Genomic DNA, 22,533 nt, shown 5'->3' with positions numbered 1-22,533 from the left:
GTGTGTACCAGAAATAGATCACATTGTGAGGACCAATACCTGTATACACACACTCACTTTGTATGGGACTTGTCTTTGATGTTGGGGCCACCAGCTGGTTCCCACAATGTAAATGTTTTAAAGTGAGTTCATGTTTTAAGGTTGGGTTAAGTAGATTTTTTACTTCTGGAAATGTCTCCACAAAATTAATACATGTCTAGGTAATATGTCCCTACAATTCACATATACAAGATTGCGTGTGTGTTTCTGTCTCTAAGCAGTAGCCTACGGTTTCCCAGCAGAAGTCAAGAGGGCTACGAGGAGAGGCGAATGCACCCACACACTCAGTGTCATGATGTTTCCTTCTGCTTCAGACTGCACTGTCTGTGCTGCAGGACAATTATTCAGGCTGTACTCTGCAGTGTGATGGAGGACCAACTAATATCACTGGGATGAGTTGGAGTGGTGTTTGTGATCCAAAACTAACCAGTACCTGCCCTCACTGCATGCCTTTACATCTTCAAAGGAATGATCTAACATCACCGCTAAAACCTTCCCAGACATGTAGAGACTGTTAATGCAGCAAATGTTTGTCCATATTGTGTATATATTACGTACCAATAAGCTTTAAAGTGTATTTTGTGTAACGTATAATGGTAATTTAATTCAAACATTTAAAATTTTCATTCATTCATTGTCTGTAACCCTTATCCAGTTTAGGGTCGCGGTGTGTCCAGAGCCTACCTGGAATCATTGGGCGCAAGGCGGGAATACACCCTGGAGGGGGCGCCAGTCCTTCAGAGGGCAACACACACACACTCACATTCACTCACACACTCACACCTACAGGCACTTTTTGTTGAGTCGCCAATCCAGCTACCAACGTGTGTTTTTGGACTGTGGGAGGAAACTGGAGCACCCGGAGGAAACCCACGCAGACACAGGGAGAACACACCACACTCCTCACAGACAGTCACCCGGAGGAAACCCACACAGACACAGGGAGAACACACCACACTCCTCACAGACAGTCACCCGGAGGAAACCCACGCAGACACAGAGAGAACACACCACACTCCTCACAGACAGTCACCCGGAGGAAACCCACGCAGACACAGGGAGAACACACCACACTCCTCACAGACAGTCACCCGGAGGAAACCCACGCAGACACAGGGAGAACACACCACACTCCTCACAGACAGTCACCCGGAGGAAACCCACGCAGACACAGGGAGAACACACCACACTCCTCACAGACAGTCACCCGGAGGAAACCCACGCAGACACAGGGAGAACACACCACACTCCTCACAGACAGTCACCCGGAGGAAACCCACACAGACACAGGGAGAACACACCACACTCCTCACAGACAGTCACCCGGAGGAAACCCACGCAGACACAGAGAGAACACACCACACTCCTCACAGACAGTCACCCAGAGCGGGAATCGAACCCACAACCTCCAGGCCCCTGGAGCTGTGTGACTGCGACACCTACCTGCTGTGCCACCGTGCCGCCCATATTTGGATTATGACTAACTAAACAATTATATATTACACAAAAAAAATGCTGACTCTGCCCAAACACTCCCTAAACTCAGTGGATGCAGCAGCAGCTACGTAGCCCCTACAAGCGCAGCCATTGGCTCACAACCCTCTGTAGACCATAATTACTGAAACATATGTATGAACTAGGGCATGTGTCGTGTAGATTATATGTAAACGAGGCACTAGTAGGCAGCACTTTATTTCACACCGTGAAGCTGATTCATCAACTGCGCTCAAATCTCGGCTTGTTTCCACGTCGTGTGAAAGTTTCTTGAAACAGAAAACAAATGCATGTCATTCACCGCAGGCAGTCTGTAACTGTGTTTATGCACGGATGAATAACTGCTTTTATGTATTTAATGCTCATAATTTGTGTCGTATTATCAGGTCTTACACACGCGCGCACACACACACACACACACACACACACACACACAGCCACACACGCATCCACACACACACACACAAACACACACAGCCACGCGACACACACACACACACATAGCCACAGACACACACACACACACAGCCACACACACACAAACACACACAGCCACACACACACAGCCACACACAAAAACACACACACAGCCACACACAAACACACATAGCCACACACAAACACACACACACAGCCACACAGACACACACAGCCACACAGACACACACAGCCACACACACACACACACACACACACACACACACACACACACATAGCCACACACAAACACACACAGCCACACACACACAGCCACACACAGCCACACACACACAGCCACACACACAAACACACACACACACACACAAAATGAGGTTTCCCCGTCCCACCTGAACTTTCCGATAAAGAGCTTTCAACAGGGTGACAGAGCCAGCCAGCCACACACACACACACACACCTTGACGGGCTGAAAGACCCTATCTGGGCAGAGACAGAGTGTAACCTGAAGATTACTGCATGTGGGAAAGACTGCAGAGCTGTATTCATTAAAGCTCCCTCATATGTCACTGCAGCTAAAATGCTCCACTACAGCTGTCCCAATCAGTTCTGATGATGGGAGCTTTAAGGAAAACAAACACAAAGGAGGAAGAGCAAACAGCTCTGAACCCCAGCAGATGGAGCTTTACCCTTCATCACTCTTACTTCAGACGCATTTCCTTCTCCTTAAACGTGACGTAACAGTGACATTACACTCAGAGATAAAGGAGGTTCAGAGTTCAACTGCTGTATGTTAGTGCTACAGAAGCCTCAGCCAGTGCTCACCGATTCTTCATCCTGGATCATGTGGACCAAGTTGTCCAGGACAGGTGCCAGGTTCCTGTGTGAGGAACAGAGAGAGAACACAATACAAACAACTCTGAGTCCCTTCAGAAAAACACAACACGGCGTTTGAAATCACACTTTATCAAAGCCTCTTCTCAAAGAAAGAGCACAGAGAGCTGCAGGGCGTCCAGCTGAAGGTCCAGCCGCGGCACGAAACAGAGCACGTCAATGTTCAAGAAATACTTCACAACAAAGCTTCAGAGCAAAGAAAGAGGTTTCAAGTCAAGGGAATAAAGCATTCTGGCAGCTTTAAACACACACACACACACACACACACACACACACACACACACACACACACACACACACACACACACAGGCCATCTAAAAAATATTTTCTGAACCATACACTTACACATCTGACTTAGCCATGAATATTTTATGTCAGAGTACATTCAAAGGTAAACATCAAACCAACTCTCATTTGAAGCTTCTTTTTCCTCATCTCTCTCTCGCTGTGTCTGTCTCTCTCTCTGTGTCTCTCTCGCTGTGTCTGTCTCTCTCTCTGTGTCTCTCTCGCTGTGTCTGTCTCTCTCTCTGTGTCTCTCTCGCTGTGTCTGTCTCTGTCTCTCCTTTCGCTGTGTCTGTCTCTGTCTCTCTGTGTCTCTCTCACTGTGTCTGTCTGTCTCTCTCTCTCTCTGTCTCTCTGTGTCTCTCTCACTGTGTCTGTCTGTCTCTGTCTCTCTGTCTGTCTCTCTCTCTCTGTGTCTGTCTCTCTCTCTCTGTGTCTCTCTCACTGTGTCTGTCTGTCTCTCTCTCTCTCTCTCTCTCTCGCTGTGTCTGTCTCTGTCTCTCCTTTCGCTGTGTCTGTCTCTGTCTCTCTGTGTCTCTCTCACTGTGTCTGTCTGTCTCTCTCTCTCTCTGTCTCTCTGTGTCTCTCTCACTGTGTCTGTCTGTCTCTGTCTCTCTGTCTGTCTCTCTCTCTCTGTGTCTGTCTCTCTCTCTCTGTGTCTCTCTCACTGTGTCTGTCTGTCTCTCTCTCTCTCTCTCTCTCTCGCTGTGTCTGTCTCTGTCTCTCCTTTCGCTGTGTCTGTCTCTGTCTCTCTGTGTCTCTCTCACTGTGTCTGTCTGTCTCTCTCTCTCTCTGTCTCTGTCTCTCTGTGTCTCTCTCACTGTGTCTGTCTGTCTCTGTTTCTCTGTCTGTCTCTCTCTCTCTGTGTCTGTCTCTCTCTCTCTGTGTCTCTCTCACTGTGTCTGTCTGTCTCTCTCTCTCTCTCTCTCTCTCTGTGTCTGTCTCTCTCTCTCTCTGTGTCTGTCTCTCTCTCTTTCTCTCTCTGTGTCTGTCTCTCTCTCTCTCTGTGTCTGTCTGTCTCTCTCGCTGTGTCTGTCTCTGTCTCTCTCTCTCGCTGTGTGTCTCTCTCTCTCTCTCTCTTTGTCTGTCTCTCTCGCTGTGTCTGTCTATCTCTCTCTCTCTGTCTGTCTCTGTCTCTCTGTGTCTCTCTCACTGTGTCTGTCTGTCTCTCTCTCGCTGTGTCTGTCTCTGTCCCTCTCTCTCTCTCTGTGTCTGTCTCTGTCTCTCTCTGTCTCACACACACTCATACACTCACTTTGATTTGATGTTGTTGAAGTTCTTCCCCAAAGAGAGGTGGCGTATGGAGCGGTTCTTGGCCAGCCACACCAGCAGAGTGCTCATGTCCGAGTCCAGCCCTGAGGAGAAGACAGAAATGACCCAAAACATGACACCAATTCTTACCAAAAGACACTCTTTAACAACGGGAACTGAAGAAGTTTTAGAAAGTTACCGCTGGTGTACACTTAGACCAGTCCTCATCTGCAGAACCACGACTTTAAACCGTTCAGATTCTGACCACAGAGCTGATCTTAGGTGGACAGCATGCTCTATAACTGTCACGACAAACACTGGCATTGTGACAGATTGCAATTACAGGAAGGAACTACAGGGGGCGATGTGGCATGCTGTTTTGGGTTTAACTATGAGAAGATAGGGCGGCACGGTGGCGCAGCAGGTAGTGTCGCAGTCACACAACTCCAGGGACCTGGAGGTTGTGGGTTCGATTCCCGGGTTTCCTCCGGGTGACTGTCTGTGAGGAGTGTGGTGTGTTCTCCCTGTGTCTGCATGGGTTTCCTCCGGGTGACTGTCTGTGAGGAGTGTGGTGTGTTCTCCCTGTGTCTGCGTGGGTTTCTTCCGGGTGACTGTCTGTGACGAGTGTGGTGTGTTCTCTCTGTGTCTGCGTGGGTTTCCTCCGGGTGACTGTCTGTGAGGAGTTGGTGTGTTCTCTCTGTGTCTGTGTGGGTTTCCTTCGGGTGACTGTCTGTGAGGAGTGTGGTGTGTTCTCCCTGTGTCTGCGTGGGTTTCCTCCGGGTGACTGTCTGTGAGGAGTGTGGTGTGTTCTCTCTGTGTCTGTGTGGGTTTCCTCCGGGTGACTGTCTGTGAGGAGTGTGGTGTGTTCTCCCTGTGTCTGCGTGGGTTTCCTCCGGGTGACTGTCTGTGAGGAGTGTGGTGTGTTCTCTCTGTGTCTGCGTGGGTTTCTTCCGGGTGACTGTCTGTGACGAGTGTGGTGTGTTCTCCCTGTGTCTGCGTGGGTTTCTTCCGGGTGACTGTCTGTGAGGAGTGTGGTGTGTTCTCCCTGTGTCTGCGTGGGTTTCCTCCGGGTGACTGTCTGTGAGGAGTGTGGTGTGTTCTCCCTGTGTCTGCGTGGGTTTCCTCCGGGTGACTGTCTGTGAGGAGTGTGGTGTGTTCTCTCTGTGTCTGCGTGGGTTTCCTCCGGGTGACTGTCTGTGAGGAGTGTGGTGTGTTCTCTCTGTGTCTGCGTGGGTTTCCTCCAGGTGCTCCAGTTTCCTCCCACAGTCCAAAAACACACGTTGGTAGGTGGATTGGAGACTCAAAAGTGTGAGTGTGTGAGTGTCTCTGTGTCGCCCTGTGAAGGACTGGCGCCCCCTCCAGGGTGTGTTCCCGCTGTGTGCCCAATGATTCCAGGTAGGCTCTGGACCCACCGCGAGGGTTACAGATACTGAATGAATGAATAATGAGAAGATAGTTCTTGTAAAAGTTTGGTGCTGTACAAAGACAAAACAATAACATATAGTCACTAATGATCAGTTTAATAACAGCTGGGATATTAATAAACTACGGAACTACAAACTCTAGCTTAGGGTCCGCCATCAGAACAATGAACACCGGCCATTATTTAGTCCTGTGAAATGTAACTAACCAATAGATGGATGTTGGGAATTCATGCATGACATTGAGGCCCTGAGAGTTCTGTAGCAGAAGAGACGGTCAGGAGTGGGATTTATCAGAACAGTCCCCTGTAACTAATAAAGTATGCGGTATAGTGGTCTGAATGGGCAATAGCTGGAGGACAGTATATCCATTATCTCGCATTGAAAACTGTCAATCAGGAGAGTCATTAGAAGCAGGCGACTTATGGAGGGGTTTAAATCTGAGAGTGGAATCCACAGGGGAGAGTCCAATGTCTCTCAGGCTCTCGGAGTCTGTAACGATGGACAGAGGAACCCTCTCAAAACAAAAGGCAGCAGCGATTTAAAGCCCAACAGCATCTTCTTATCTTTAGTGGGTCTTAATGAAACACAGATTACAAATACAATGAGAAAATGCAAATGAGATCCGACCACAATCAAATTATGGTGTAATACAACAATCACAACTAAAACCGAGCTGTTTTACACACTCACAAACTTAAAGGGGAAGTACCCCTTGTTCAGTGTAAGTGCACTTTGTGTGTATTGGTTTATAGTCAGAAAACATGAGATAAATCGAGCCTTTCTCATTTTGTGAGACTGCACACATTGTACAACTGTCCCACCCCCTCGTCCGAGTCTCTCCTATCACAGCGCTGGACCAGGGTCTATGTGAGAGCGCAAAGACTTCTACAGTGGTGCTGCAGTAGAGTGCAGAGTGAGACGGTCCAGTTTAAAAGCAAGAGAATCCCATATTTTTATTGTGATAGAACATGAGAATGCTAGGGAGCTAGCCAGGCAGTGGAATATCTTACTGTAGTCATGTGACTGTGTTAATTGTGCCTTCAGTCTTCACTACACTACAGGAAGTTAATTACTCAAACGACAGGAAGTGATGTATCAGATAAGGACTACAAACTAAACCCCGTCTCTGGTGTCCCTTTAGTGTTGAATAAAGAAGTACACTGTTACACTAATGATAGGTCTGTTGTATTTAGGGTTGTGTCTGGGGTTGATACGGCGTACACAACTGAAATTTAAAACCACAGTTGTACCTTTAAAGCTACATTGTATGTAGCGTAATTACCCCAAGTTCAGGCCACTTTAATTACAATATTGGAAATTAGCGAACTGTAGTTAGCTACTGTTAGCTAACTTAGCTAACTGTAAATACATAGATTTACTTTATTCACTCAAATCAACATTTTTCAGGAGTCAAATGTGTGTAGATTAATGTCCAAGACTTGCTTGACTTTGAAAGAAAATATGTTTTTAGATAAAAACACTTTTGTTTAAGTAGATGCCAATACTGCTAAGATTACTAGCGCCCCCTAACTTCGGCCACCTCCGCTGCTTGTGACAGTCAAACGAGACAGTTGCTACCACATTCAGTGGTTTTGAGAGGTTCACAATGAGATTACGTTTGTCCTGTGTTGGTATCCGTACTCTACATGTAAGGATTAAAATGGCGGTAGATTTTCCCCTCAGAGAAAAGGAAGCTAACCGCTAAGCTAACTTTTACACTGAGGGAAATATCCGTCACGAAATGGAAATGTGTTGTGTTCCACAAGCAGTTTTGCACACAAAGAATTACAACACTGTTAGAGAGACTTAAATATTGTTTAGATATGTGATTTCTTGCAAGACTGATGTTTAAATGCCCTACTAAGGCTTGAACTTATGTTTTATTGTTTTACCCAATGCGATTGGCGAAGAGAGATAGAGTGGAATTGTACCATATACAGCAGTGGCCGGAATTAGGGGACGGCCGGAAATAGGAAGAATACTGATACCTCCTTTAGTGAACGACAATAATCTACCTGTAGAGTGTCTTTTTTTTCTGACTGTGTAACATATTAAACTCTAGTTTTAGACCAGAATTCTTCTTTAACTCACCATTGTCTGATAGGTCCAGACTGGAAATATTGGGAATCTCTGCAATGCAGCCCTCCAGAATCTGCGAGCCTCCAGACCGCAGCTGGGGGACAGAGAAAGAGACAGAAACAAACACAATCCTACTGTGATGGTAGAATACTTTCTAATACTCTGTGCAGGACAGTAGCATGCAGGAAGTGTAGCATCTAACACAAACAGAAAACAATGTACAGCGTAGATGTATCCTTTGAGAGCACCAGTGACTGAGCATATTCCAGACCAGTAGCACATATATATCACTATAGAGTACTGTGCAAAAGCCAGAGACCATCATTTGTGTCTTAAACATCCGGTCCAAATCAACCAGTGTATTATTACGTTGTTAATTCCTCAGGAGCTAATTCTGAGGGTGTATTTAATGTGCGAGGCCTGGTAGGGCACTGAAACTCTCCATTTTTAAGCCCTTATCACTGAGAGATGGGGACGGCACTTCTGCTTGAGTTGGGGATGAGGGGGGGGGGGGCACAGCTCTGCAGATGCTTTGTTTTTATTATAAATAGGAAAAAATCACAGATCAAACAAGAAACTGGACTGTCCCCTGCAGCAGAGTCCAGAGAAGATAAAGAGAGGTCTAAATATCAGGTATCGTCTTTTACACAGTACTGTACATGCCCTAGTTACGTAATGGCTCCAGCTTCTGTGTTTGTAGCTGTGACCAATGCATGGTGCCGTCTGCAGAAAGGGGCCAAACACACTGCTGTATCTGTGTTTAAACAAGTAGCTTGTCCAAGCTGCTGCGCTACTAGGGATAGTTTGAAGGCTCAGATTAAGGAAATGAATGAATGGCATTAAAAACATTAGTGGTGTTATTATTAATGAGATAGCATTAATGTTGATATATATATGTGGAATATATAACGTCAATGTACACTTTAAACAGTGAATGAAATGAAACGCATGCAGCAGTAGCAGCAGTTATGAGTGGTTAGTGCTAGCTTTACTTACACAGTGGCCAAGCTAAGGGATGCATTCAAGAAAAGGGAGGGAGGGGGTACATGTTAGTGGCTTGTAAAGGCTTTTTTTTCTTGTGAAACATAAAAGTAAATTAAAGGACAAATGCAGCATGGCTGGAAGAGTGTGAAATAAAAAGCTGCAAAGCGCATAAGTGCACTTAACGTTAATGAATCAATCAAGAAATAAATTAATAATGAACTGGTGCAGCCATTAGCGAGGGTGGGATTGTTATACACTACACACCAACGAGTGGAAGCAGCACTTACATAAACATGAACAAGGGACTGATACGTTTATTAGCATAGAACAAAGAGATGCAAATATCTGCAGCGGCCGAGTTAGAGAGGGATGCACGATTATTCATATTTTTATTGTGATATGAATTTCTGTGATAAAGTCTTCATTAAAGGGTGCAATAAAAAGGAGCTGAATGAGACTGTAGATAACATAGGAGAAGGGTCTAATATTACAGCAGTGGTGCGCTTGACACACACACACACACACACAATGCCACCAACACGACCGAAGACCTCTGACTCTGATATCAACCACTGCCTCTGTGTACTGCTGCTAACGCAGTCTCACTGGACAGCCCAGTGTGCAGGAGGAGAGCGCCGACTGCCCAGGTCAGTCACATCAGCAGACAGACACTTGTGCTGACTGGCACTACGCTGTGCGTGAAGGGTCAGAAGTGGCGAGTGTACACAACGTTCTGAAGATTCTCTGTCGTTAACTAGCCTCTTAAAATACTCAGGGTCTCACTCTAGAATCAGGTGGAGAAAGAGTTAAAGCGGCGATGGCTAATGTCACAACAAACCTGCCTCGCCTTAAAAATGGATTGAGTACCTTTCAATACCTTAACATTACAGCTTTAAACTCATTACGATGCACTAATGACTTGTAATAAAGAGAATAGAAACTCTGTGGTGGCTATTCCGGGCTTAGCATTGCAGAAACTGCACTATGTACATTTGGTGGAGGGTACATTTCCCCCTCCCACTTGATTTCAGGACAGTGCTGCGACAGTGAATTACACTCTGCAACCGTAGGGGGCGCCCAGGAGCAAAAATACAAAACGTAGTGTTCCTTTAAAGGAATTAAAAACATGCAGGTTTGGTTTGTGAGTCTATTTAATAAACACATTCTAGTAAAGTTGTTCCAAATGGCCCAAAGATCCCAAAATATCCAGAAAATGGACTAAATTTGTCCACTTTAAACGGGCACTTTGGAAAGGACCATCCGCTCACTCCGTTATCTGTAGCTCATTTCACTGGCGCTTTTCCAACAATATGGGCATGTAAGGACACCAACGAAAGGTGTTCAAGAGCCTCTGTAACATGGAGGTAAACAGGGTAAGGACACTCACTTCGCCTGTTTTAGTTGGTGTTAGTTAACGTTAGCTTGACTCGCTAAACTCGGTGTCTCAGATTATACTCGGCTACGTAGCTGCATTACGGAGGTTTATAGTGTCGGAGGAATTCGAGTTCGACTTCGATCACATTTACAAGAATAACGGTACCTCTACATTTGAGTTTAGCTTATTGCTAGGCTACTGTCGTGAATAATGTTGGTTATTTAGCTAGATACTGTCATAACAGTCGGTCATAACGGTGTTTTACCGCGGCGTTGTTCAGCTGTTGTCCACCAGTGACGTCACGGTCGCGTTCAAGAATTTCCGTAGCGAGCTCGGGTTTTTCCGTCAATTTAATAAAATTGTCAGTTTTAAAGCAAATTAAGCTGCTATTTTCATTTTAATTCATACTTATATCTGTCAGTAACTACAATAACGTCAAATATTCATGTCTTCTCTCTGTAACAGACCTGCTCTGGTTCGTGCAGTGGAGATATTTCTAGCGCTGTTTTGACTCTTTTCCATGTTACCACCTCATGCTGTGTTTTCAGTCGGTAAAACTATCTCCGCTCAAAACCCAAATGAACGCAATAAGCCCTGCTCACGACTCTGAAGACTGGCTACAAAATAAACGTCATATGTCCATCATTTGTCTTTTTCTTGTGTCAGTGTCGACTCGAAATCAACCAGGACTCAGATGTAACAATGTATAATTTTCTTGTTTGCTCCGAACCTGCGGAACCAGACCAGTCTGAACACACCCTTAATTTAATTTCCCACATGTGTTTTTGTTATATTTTTGTGGAATGTGTATCAAGGTTAGACTGCTGTTCAAATGCACATTAAAGAGCCCATAGTGCTGGGCGATGTGAGCGCAAATCAATATCACGATTAATCGTACATTTTACCACGATTACGATTAATGAACGATTATTTTGTGTTTGTGTTTTTGACTCAGAGTTCAGTGACGAGGCTTGTGCTGTAATATGCTCCAGTGTTAAAGCTGGGGTATTGTTTCTAATGTCGCCGGGAGCTTGTTCCTCTCTCGTTTTCTGAGCACTGTTTATATTTGGTGTTTGATTGTGCTTTTGTCACTGATACAGTTTTTTTCTCAGTGTTTACATTTGACTTCTTTTTGTTCAGTGTTGTTTTAATTCAAGTCAAAACACAGAAAGTCCAATCCGAGTCGCTCGGTCGGCCTCGGCGTTTAGGTTCTCCTCCGTGTTGCTACCAAGTGGCAGATAGGGGGCAGAATCACATGACTATAGCATTGTAGTATGGTTTTAAAGGCACAGTACATGAACACACAGTGGGGACAAGAACCTAAAAAATAAATAAATTATATAATTGATATAGACAAGATTATGTCGATTAGAAGTTCTGAATGTCGTACCATATACATCTTATACACATATACTAACGATCATCACCCGTGGATCCTACAGTATTACCACACATCCCTTGTCATCTCACACTGCGCGACCCTAATGTACAATTACCTGATCCTCAATCTGTTTTGCTCCTGGTGATTCTCCGGCAGAGTTTAACTGCAGCTCTAATCACATCCACCTGATTCTCACATTCAGAGGCTCCGGGGGCTTAATGAGCTAAATTAGGTTAGATCAATTAGAGATGTCTCTAAATAATTCAGACCCCTTCAGGGTGACACACTAGTATCAAAGCTTCTCTTGGTGCAGTTCCGCCAAATCTTTTTCGGTTAAAGGAAGGCGCTAAGAAACGTGTTCTGTAGGTTTTTGGTTCAAACCTGAGTTCACATTTCTTTTTTCGACCTGCTGCGACCGGACAGAGCAACGTGCTGGAGGAGATCATCAGCGGGATCACGTGTATCAACCGGCAATGAACTTGAAAGACAGAGGGACACACGGAGCCATCCTACGCACCCACAAAGTGAGCCCAAAAGGCAGTAGGGTCTGAACCCCGTGATCTCCTGATGACAGGGCCCCGGAACTGTGAGGCCGATAAACACACTATTGAAAGTTCTAATGCGTACTTACGGCTCGTTTATAGTTTACGACACTGGAGGAAGAAACTATCACTTAAAACATGGCCGCTGCAAAACTGCAGCTTATTTGTTTCATGTCTTATTTATTTACCCTTTTAATTAAATAGAAAAATACATATTTACGCTTGATCCCAGTGGGATAGGTAGTGTCCAGACTTTAGTATACGAGTGTGCACACACAGTCATCCAGAGTGTGTTTAGTCAAAGCCGAGTGTGAGATGTTATCACTGGGGCTTTAATTAGGTTCCCTGACCCTGCCAGTGGACACACATTATCTTCAGCCCCTTGCTATGAAACCTGCCCCAAGCAAGGGCTATCAAAGTGAGCATGCATATGTGTGTGTGTGTGTGCGTGCATCCAGTCCCATTAGGGTGGTTTTGTCTGCGGGTTTGTTGGTATGCTAGAACACACGCGTTAGCATTGTAAATGCCCTCTGTCTCCACTGCCTCTGTCCAGTGTCACATTAATGCAGGTATTTGGTGAGGAACGCTTGACATGTTTTGTGAGGGAGTAGGAATTCAGGGCCTTGGGGTGGGGGGTGGGGAGACGGTGGGGGTGCTCCACTCATGGCCACAGTGTTGTCTAGTGAAGCTATTTCATATTTCAGTACATTTGCATATTCTTTTGGGAATCCATATCCACACAGGCACAACTTTGAAGCAAGACCACCCTTTCTTTTTTGGGGGTGAGGGGGTGGTGTGGGGGGGCTGCCTCCTTATCTGAGTCTCACCGATCACAGCGCTGCACCCGTGTATATGTGAGAGTGCACGGACCTGGTTAAACGGAGCAAAACAAACACAAAGTGCGCTGAGAAGATGACAACAGAGCAAAAACGGCTAAAAAAACTGATAGCGTCAACTATTAAAGATGTTTCTGAACATGTTCTTAGTCCTAAAATGTCCCAAAATGTTCCCTCCCTGTGTCTGCGTGGGTTTCCTCCGGGTGACTGTCTGTGAGGAGTGTGGTGTGTTCTCTCTGTGTCTGCGTGGGTTTCCTCCGGGTGACTGTCTGTGAGGAGTGTGGTGTGTTCTCCCTGTGTCTGCGTGGGTTTCCTCCGGGTGACTGTCTGTGAGGAGTGTGGTGTGTTCTCTCTGTGTCTGCGTGGGTTTCCTCCGGGTGACTGTCTGTGAGGATTGTGGTGTGTTCTCCCTGTGTCTGCGTGGGTTTCCTCTGGGTGACTGTCTGTGAGGAGTGTGGTGTGTTCTCCCTGTGTCTGCGTGGGTTTCCTCCGGGTGACTGTCTGTGAGGAGTGTGGTGTGTTCTCTCTGTGTCTGCGTGGGTTTCCTCCGGGTGACTGTCTGTGAAGAGTGTGTTGTGTTCTCCCTGTGTCTGCGTGGGTTTCCTCTGGGTGACTGTCTGTGAGGAGTGTGGTGTGTTCTCTCTATGTCTGCGTGGGTTTCCTCCGGGTGACTGTCTGTGAAGAGTGTGTTGTGTTCTCCCTGTGTCTGCGTGGGTTTCCTCTGGGTGACTGTCTGTGAGGAGTGTGGTGTGTTCTCCCTGTGTCTGCGTGGGTTTCCTCCGGGTGACTGTCTGTGAGGAGTGTGGTGTGTTCTCCCTGTGTCTGCGTGGGTTTCCTCCGGTTGACTGTCTGTGAGGAGTGTGGTGTGTTCTCCCTGTGTCTGCGTGGGTTTCCTCCGGGTGACTGTCTGTGAGGAGTGTGGTGTGTTCTCTCTGTGTCTGCGTGGGTTTCCTCCGGGTGACTGTCTGTGAGGAGTGTGGTGTGTTCTCCCTGTGTCTGCGTGGGTTTCCTCCGGGTGACTGTCTGTGAAGAGTGTGTTGTGTTCTCCCTGTGTCTGCGTGGGTTTCCTCTGGGTGACTGTCTGTGAGGAGTGTGGTGTGTTCTCCCTGTGTCTGCGTGGGTTTCCTCCGGGTGACTGTCTGTGAGGAGTGTGGTGTGTTCTCTCTGTGTCTGCGTGGGTTTCCTCCGGTTGACTGTCTGTGAGGAGTGTGGTGTGTTCTCCCTGTGTCTGCGTGGGTTTCCTCCGGGTGACTGTCTGTGAGGAGTGTGGTGTGTTCTCTCTGTGTCTGCGTGGGTTTCCTCCGGGTGACTGTCTGTGAGGAGTGTGGTGTGTTCTCCCTGTGTCTGCGTGGGTTTCCTCCGGGTGACTGTCTGTGAGGAGTGTGGTGTGTTCTCCCTGTGTCTGCGTGGGTTTCCTCCGGGTGCTCCGGTTTCTTCCCACAGTCCAAAAAGACATGTTGGTAGGTGGATTGGCGAGTGGTGTGAGTGTGTGTGTGTTGCTCTGTGAAGGACTGACGCCCCCTCCAGGGTGTATTCCTGCCTTGCGCCCAATGATTCCAGGTAGGCTCTGGACCCACCGCGACCCTGAACTGGATAAGAGTTACAGATAATGGATGGATGGATATATTCGGAATGCATATATTTTCTTTCTAAATTAAATTATTAAATGACAAGATGAGATCAAAGAGTTAAATTCCCACTCAGCCGTTCTCTGGCACCAACGCAGGATGATTAACTCTGACTGAGGCTCATTTGGCAGCTGGAAGAGAGAGAGACAGGGTGCAGCAGTGCTGTGCAGAGCCAGGGTTTCAGAAGTGGCACATGGTTTCCATCTAAACTGAATGAATATTGGGGTCTGACTGACAGCAGTGTGTGTGTGGGGGGGGGGGGGGGGGCTCAGTGCTGGGGACTGTCTGTGAGGAGTGTGGTGTGTTCTCCCTGTGTCTGCGTGGGGGGGAACAAGCTGGCGGACGTATGGTACTTAATCTCATCTATTCCTCACTGAGCGCATGTCATCAGCCTCAGGAGCAATCAGGAACCCTAACTAGAGCTAAGACAGCATTCACACACACACACACACACACACACACACACACACACACCACTTTATTAGACACTTCTCGTTTGTAGCTCCACCCTTCTACAGCACAGTGAGAGACTGACTGAATGTTGATGTCCTCTTTTCTATTGTCACTAGTCAGTTTCCATTACCAATGCCATCAAATGGATGAAGGGAACCCGTGCCTTACCTCACAGCAGCTGAGGTCTAGCGCCACCTCTCTGAGGCCTGGGTTACTGGCCAGACCAAGAAGAAGAGCTCTGCACAAAGAGAGACAGTGAAAACGACTGAACCCAACCATTTTTTTAAAAGAAAAGATTCAGATCTGAAATCGCTCGTCATGGAACCTTCATTATTTAAATTAACATTCATTTATCGCACTGTCGATTAAAGACTAGCGCGGTTACTACACACTCCTTCTGAATGAAGGGATTAGATGAGTATTATCAGAGTAGAGAGAGTAGAAAAGAGACAGTGAGAAATGAAAGGAGAGATGGGGTGAGAGAGAGAGAGAGAGGTGTGTCAGAGAAAAAGAAGAGGCATGAGAGGAGAAAGCATGAGTGGCAGTGGGAAGCAGAGAGAAAGCAAGAGAACAAAAAAGAGCACGAGAGAAAGAGACAAGGGAAAGTGGGGGAGAAAGAGAAAAAGGAGAGGAAAAAGTGAGAGTGGCAGGAAAATAGTGACAGGAGAAAAGGTTGAATTGAGAGAAGAGAAAATGTGTGAGAGAGAGAGAGAGCGAGCGAGAGAGAGAAAGCGAAAGAGAGAATGAGAGAGAGATAGAATGAGAGCGAGAGAGAAAGAGAAAGAGAGAATGAGAGAGAGATAGAATGAGAGTGAGAGATAGAATGAGAGAGAGAGCGAGAGAGAGAGAGATAGAATGAGAGAGAGAGAGAGAGAGAGAGAGAATATGAGAGAGATAGAATGAGAGAGAGAGAGAGAGAGAGATAGTCAGCCTCTCTCTCTATGTGTGTGTGTGTGTGTCTTACTTCAAAGCCTCAGGGGGCAGTTTGGTTCCTGATACATTGATGGTGTTGAGGGCCAAAGTGCTGCTGAAGAATTGCTTGAATGTAGGAGGAATATCTTTACTTTTCCTGCACACACACACACACACACACACACACACACACACACACACACACACACACACACACACTCAGGAATATATTCACAGCACCTGGCAGTGCAAACTCAGTTGACCAATAGAGATTGAAGCCACTTTAAAGCCCCTCACAAGTGAAAAATGGGTCAAAACTAAGACGTAAACCAAATGAAGCAGAAGAAGAGATAATCTAGAAGTAAAATAAAAAGAAAAGAAAAATTTGTATGAAATAAACGCAAAGAATAACGACAGTCAAGTATCTTGTAAAAATATATCATCGCCATCCAATGAAAAAAAAATGTAAAAAAAAATAGTAATTTACTGGAGAAGGAAAAAAACGTTGTAGCGTTCAGTGGAAGTCAAAGTAAAAAGAGTTAATTTTAGAGCATTTCAAGAGTCCATTCATTGTGTAATTCTCACACCGTGTGAAGGACAGCTTCTGTGGTCAACTGCTGTAAACTAAAAATGGACAAATATTGAGATGCATGGTTTTTTTTTTTATTTGCTTTAGATTTTTAGAATTTCATTAATTTCAGTCGAACTTAGGATTCAAAAGTAACTCCACATTCCCTCAACTCCTCCCACACATGAAGCACGTTTCATGTCCATTTTAGGGCATAAATAAAAGACTTTTCCCGGCTTTCTGTGTTCAGTTGCCCTCCCCCGGCAATTGCACTGTGTGATATAAAATTACATTTTTTTTGTTAACATTGCTTTTAAATAATTGTAATTTCTTTACATTTTTGTTCTCTGCTGTAATTGTGCTGTTACATAAAGCACTTTGAATTGCCATTGTGTGTGAAATAAAATTGCCTTGCCGTTTTATTGCCATCAAATCAGTGACAACTGTTTCCGCATTTCTCAAAAAACACGCTAACGCAGAGACCAACGATGCCATAATCACAGTAATTCAGCTGATCCGAGTGCACTGCTTCAATCATTCCCACTAATAAGAGTCACTTGAAGCAGATTCTCAACACTTTAGAGCGGTTGAGTAGCCTTGCTCAGGGAGAAGTGCTGGTGACGTCTAGGGGGAACTCAATAAGAGGCTACGCTAATCCTCAGGATCCTTTACATAACTGCTCTCTTCTTCTCAAGGCTGCGGTCCGCTAACTGCTGATTGTGTCCAGAGTCCAAAGCCCAAAGAACACAATGGACTTGTTTGACCTGTTTCACACTCATCACAAGAGGCCACAAGCACTTACTGTTCAGCATTAGCCATGCAGCTAATATATGCAGAGTTGATAACAGAGCTATAAATTGTAGCATTAAAAGATTGGTTACCATTCTTCGCTGTAATTTATAGATGTGGTCTTTTCACGCTCTGCTAAAAGAGTGTGTGTTCCTGTCTCACCCTGTGAGCACAACTGACGTGAAACACGACTGACTGCTCGATCTTGCAGCTACGATACCCTTACACTCCACATGAATGAGCTACAAAGTTAATTTTCAGTCTATTCAGCAGATAAACGTTGATCTGACGCAAGGCTGGAACAGGGTCCTGGCTTTTTACTTTCTTGGTGTGAAAACACTTTAACTATATTAGCTAATGTCGCTCAAAGAAAATTCAAAATAGCAGGGCTACGTTAGCACACTCCCGCTAGTGTTCATTTAGCGTTAGCGTGACTGAAAGTCTCTTGTAAACTTGCTCAGGGAATGAAACAAGCTGAGCTAATTCTCAAAATCAGCCACAACATTAAAGCCACTTCCTTTGTTTCTGAAATCAGGGCCACTGACCATAAAGGATCATCTGTTGCCCTGCGTACATTGTTTGCCCCCTTTTACCCTGTTCTTAATGCTCAGAAACCCCTCAGGACCCCCACAGAGCAGGTGTGATGTGGTGGTGGATCATTCTCAGCGCTGCAGTGACACTGACGTGGTGGTGGTGTGTTAGTGTGTGTTGTGCTGGTGTAGAGTGGATCAGACACAGCAGTGCTGCTGGAGTTTAAACACATTATTATAAGAATATCCAGCCAACAGCGTCCTGTTTCCACTGATGAAGGCAAAAGATGAGCTACTGTCTCTGAATTTACATCTACAAAGTGGACCAATGAGGGAGGAGTGTCTCACAGAGTGGACAGAGAGTGGACACAGGGTTTAAACTCTAGCAGCACTGCTGTGTCTGATCCACTTGCACTAGTGCAACACGTATTGGGGGGAGGTGTAAAGTGCTAGTGTTATATCTCCCCTCTGCTTGTGGTTGATGACTGGGGACCTACAACAGAGTCTGTAAGTCTGTGTGTGTGTGTGTGTGTGTGTGATATTTCCCTGGACTGCTCTTCTCTCTCCACATGCTCCAGTTTGTAGTTAAGCTCTAAACTCAGTAGCAGCTTCTGTCAGCGTGGGCAGTGTTGTATTAAAGCAGATAAATCAATGTCTCGTGATGATACGGCAGCAACAATCACAACAACACTGACAGTGTAGGGTCCCTCTGCAGCAATTCAACAAACTGAGAGCCAACACGCCAGGCCTGTTACATATAAATACACCCAGATTACATAAACGCTTCACACCAAACTAACTCCAGCTTTGGAGCCATGAGAGCACAGCTGTGAGAAGTGAGAAATACCGAGAGAAGGTCCAGTTCTGTAAAGTTCTGAATGCTATGGCACTGTTTCATACGTGCAACCAGTGCAGAGGTATTCCCTCCAGTTTTTAAAAAACATGTGGCTCAAAGCCAGCTATAAAATTACCCATGATGCTGTGAGTGTAAAGACTGCGGTTCTGTGGAGTGCAGACCTGGGTTTGGGGATATACACTTACCTGTGGGCAAAGACGCTCTTAGACACATTGAGAACGGCGAGGTGCTGGACAGATCCTCTAAGGAGTGCAGAGCAAAGCTGAAATACACACGTGTACGTTGCATGTTAGACTGATTAAATATTCATGTTCCTGACACTGATATATATATTCATCAAGCAGCTAATTTAATCCTCAGTCCATTCATCAAACTGGGTCAGAACCCATAAAGGAAGCCAGCTCCGGTGCTGGACTTACCAGGTCCAGAGAGCAGTCTGTGTTGGACAGGTCCAGGGTGCTCAGGCTGTTCGGCTGACTGAGGAAATTGTAAAAATTCTGCGGAAAATGAGAAAGAAAAGAAAATATACTATAACAAAGGGCTTTTTTGGTTGGTTCAGAGAGTACACCCTGCCGTATCGACTCGTGATTACAGCGAACGAATGTCTAGTTTGCAAACTGTGGCATTAACCATGACCCAGTCGATGCAGCGTGACCCACAGTGGACAGGAATAGACGTGGCAATCAAAGAGAAAGCTGTCTGTGTCGACTGATCTGGAATCAATCTCGTCTCTTTTGAACACTACCAAGCTTTCACCACGATAGGACAAGAGTTTAAAAGTCATTTTAAAGGTAGACAGTGACTGTAGCCAGGATGGGTGAGGACCTACTGCCTTGAAAGCACTGACTTTCAAACTTGAGCTTAATAATTATTAGGGATTTGCATTCCCACCAGTCGTGACATCAGAGCTGCTGAGCTAGTCCGAGAGTGGCCATCACACAACACCAACCCTCCTCCTGGAGATCTACTTTCTTGCAGATGATGTCCTCTCCTCACCCAACACAAACGATCCAGCTCTGAAGAACCGGTGAACCCCTTAATGAGCTGAAGCAGGTGTGGCAGAAGGTAGGCTCTCCAGGAATGTACATCTCTAGGACCAAGCTTGTTGACACCCACAGCTTGAAGGTATTAGAAGACTTGAAGATGGCTTGGGAGTGTACAGTTTTGCCAAATGGCCATGGACGTCTGTGGCATCACTGGAAAGTAATAAACCCTCAGTCTCCCAAAGACTACACTGTAAAATATTTCTTGTAAATTTTACAGTAAAATACTGGCAGCAGAGTTCCCAGCCATTCACTGTATTTTTACAGGAACACTACTGTATTTTAAATTTACAGCACATTACTGTAATTGAATAATACAATAATTTACTGTAAATACTGCGATTTACAGTAAAATACTGGCAGCAGAGTTCCCAAACATTTACCGTATTTTTACAGGAACAATACTGTATTTCAAATTTACAGCATACTACTGTAATTGAATAATACAATAATTTACTGCAAATACTGCGATTTACAGTAAAATACTGGCAGCAGAGTTCCCAGCCATTTACCGCATTTTTACAGGAACACTACTGTATTTCAAATTTACAGCATATTACTGTAATTGAATAATACAATAATTTACTGCAAATACTGCGATTTACAGTAAAATACTGGCAGCAGAGTTCCCAGCCATTTACCGTATTTTTACAGGAACACTACTGTATTTCATATTTACAGCATATTACTGTAATTTACTGTTAATACTGTTATTTACTGTAAAATAGTGTAGCAGACTCGCTGTAAATTTACAGCAATTTTTTACAGTGTAGGCCAGTGCTTTGGCAGCTGCACCACTCTGAAGTCTGTATGCTGTGGGGTGTCCTATGTGTTTAAAATCAAAACATGACCAGTGTTCAAAGCTCCCAGATCTGGTGTCCAGGACCTTTCCTGGAGGATTAGCACTGCAATAAAATATCAGTCACGTTCCCTCAGTGATGAGAGCTTGGCAGATCTACACCACCACAGGAAGAACGCTACAGTGATTTCCTCTCCCTCTGACTCTGAACAACCTCACAGAGACATGCCTGTCAATATCCCAGCATGCACAGGGAGTGGATCAATCACCTGTTATTGATATGAGTATAAGCAGAGAGAGAGAAACAAAGTCCCTACACTGGTCTAAAACCCCAGAGGATTCCGAGGATCAAATCCCAGTTCCTGACACAGGGTCAGCACTTACCGACAGGTCATCCCCGCGCAGAAGATTCCCTGAGAGGTCAAGGTGGCTGAGGGTGCTGGGGATGGACTGGTTGGCACTCAGTGACTGGGCAAGGCTGTTCACCCCTTTAAGACAACAACAGAGGGGACAACATTAGACCAAACTCAAGCAGCAGAGTCAGGTTTGGACTGTGTGATTCTTTTATTTTATTTTTTTCACCCACAAGACACGGAACGAGAGATCAGCTGGTCGGCTAGTTTCAGGTTAAACGCAGTGTTAAATACAATGACCTCTACAATTTGAATTTATAACTCGTTTTATTAAAACATTCTTATACTTTTACTTTAAAGATGCGCTAGAAGACTGGATTTGAGACGTGCGTCCTCTGCAGGCTTGGTAGCTAAACTACAAAAACACACACAGACACTGCCATGAAATTGCGTAGTGCACCTTTAACCCTTTGACAATATGTTAAACTGCGTAATAAATTAATCAAACAATATTTTATTCTAAACCCTTCCAATGTCTCTGGGGTTCAAGACCCTGACCCTGGTTCAACCCGGTCTCACACTTATTCGTGATAAAGTCACATTTACAGGAGACAGCAATTCGTGACATAGTCGCATATTTTCGACATTTTATGCGACAATATCACAATCATAAGTGAATGAGTAATTACCATAGAAACTGTCATATCTGTGCGCCGTGTTATATGACAGTAACACGCCAACTCCTCCTCATTAAGGCATCTTTACCATCCGTTAATACCACCGTCTTATTTGTGTGTCACATTTTTGTTACTTATGTGTCTTCCGCAGCTCCATCGCTATAAACCACTCTCACGGTGAATCCCAGAGTTCTAAAGAGTTTTACTACGGATTTTCTAATATAAAGTAGCTAAGGCTCATAAAGAAAGTAGCTACATTTGGTTGTTGTTTTTTCTTAATAGTGCTGTAAAGTCACTAAATATAGTGGAAAATCACTAAGTTGTCTAAACCGAGCAGTGGTACGGACCCAGGTTTGACGTTTCACAAGGTCGGTACGTCACAATTTAACGAGCAGATAGAAGAGTGTCCTTATACATACAACACTCTGCGCACAGTGGGATGCCTGAGTCCTCAGTGGGAGGGCCCTGAAGTAGTTGTTTATAAAATGGAGTGTCTGTAAAGCTCTTGAACACAACTGGATCACTTTAGCATATTCAAAAATGCAGTGGCCTCCAAGTGTTGACACAGGCTTGCTGTGAGAGGATAAGCTTGTGTGGATGTGTGAGTGATGGTCAATCTGCCCCCCGTGCCCCGTCCCACTCTGATCCCCCAGCTCCCTGTCTCTCAGACGGACAGGAACACAGGGGCCGTCAGCTGTCCACGTGAGCGGGGCAGAGATTTTTCATGCTGTTTGCTTCTTTTCAGGACATGAATGACCCCTGGCAGTGGAGGCGAAGCCAGAAAGGAAGCAAAACAAGCAAATGGTTGTGGCCCCAATGGAATCAAACTGAGAATACTGTCCAGAACTCATCTGTACGGACACAAATCACGTCAGTCAGGCTTTCAGTGTGATGTGTTTAATGAGATG

At 45.4% G+C, this 22,533-nt stretch overlaps 1 protein-coding gene across 1 annotated transcript in view; it reads right to left on the bottom strand.

Moving 5' to 3' along the window:
* The window catches only part of LOC136708064 (F-actin-uncapping protein LRRC16A-like), a 74,860-nt gene extending 53,284 nt beyond the window's left edge, over window positions 1-21,576 (bottom strand). The window contains exons 1-9 of the mRNA XM_066682324.1: window positions 21,507-21,576; window positions 20,980-21,101; window positions 19,173-19,250; window positions 18,939-19,015; window positions 16,063-16,167; window positions 15,267-15,336; window positions 7,912-7,993; window positions 4,401-4,500; window positions 2,794-2,848 (exon numbers count right to left, since the gene is read on the bottom strand). Coding sequence (XP_066538421.1) covers window positions 2,794-2,848; window positions 4,401-4,500; window positions 7,912-7,993; window positions 15,267-15,336; window positions 16,063-16,167; window positions 18,939-19,015; window positions 19,173-19,250; window positions 20,980-21,101; window positions 21,507-21,576 — 759 coding nt within the window. The remainder of the gene's footprint in view (window positions 1-2,793; window positions 2,849-4,400; window positions 4,501-7,911; window positions 7,994-15,266; window positions 15,337-16,062; window positions 16,168-18,938; window positions 19,016-19,172; window positions 19,251-20,979; window positions 21,102-21,506) is intronic.
* Between the last annotated feature and the right edge of the window lie 957 nt (window positions 21,577-22,533).

This window comes from Hoplias malabaricus, chromosome 10 (genome assembly GCF_029633855.1).
Source record: "Hoplias malabaricus isolate fHopMal1 chromosome 10, fHopMal1.hap1, whole genome shotgun sequence".
In the NCBI taxonomy this organism is placed as follows: Eukaryota; Metazoa; Chordata; class Actinopteri; order Characiformes; family Erythrinidae; genus Hoplias; species Hoplias malabaricus.
Note: the sequence above shows the minus strand (reverse complement) of the source record. Positions and strands in the feature narration are given on the sequence as shown.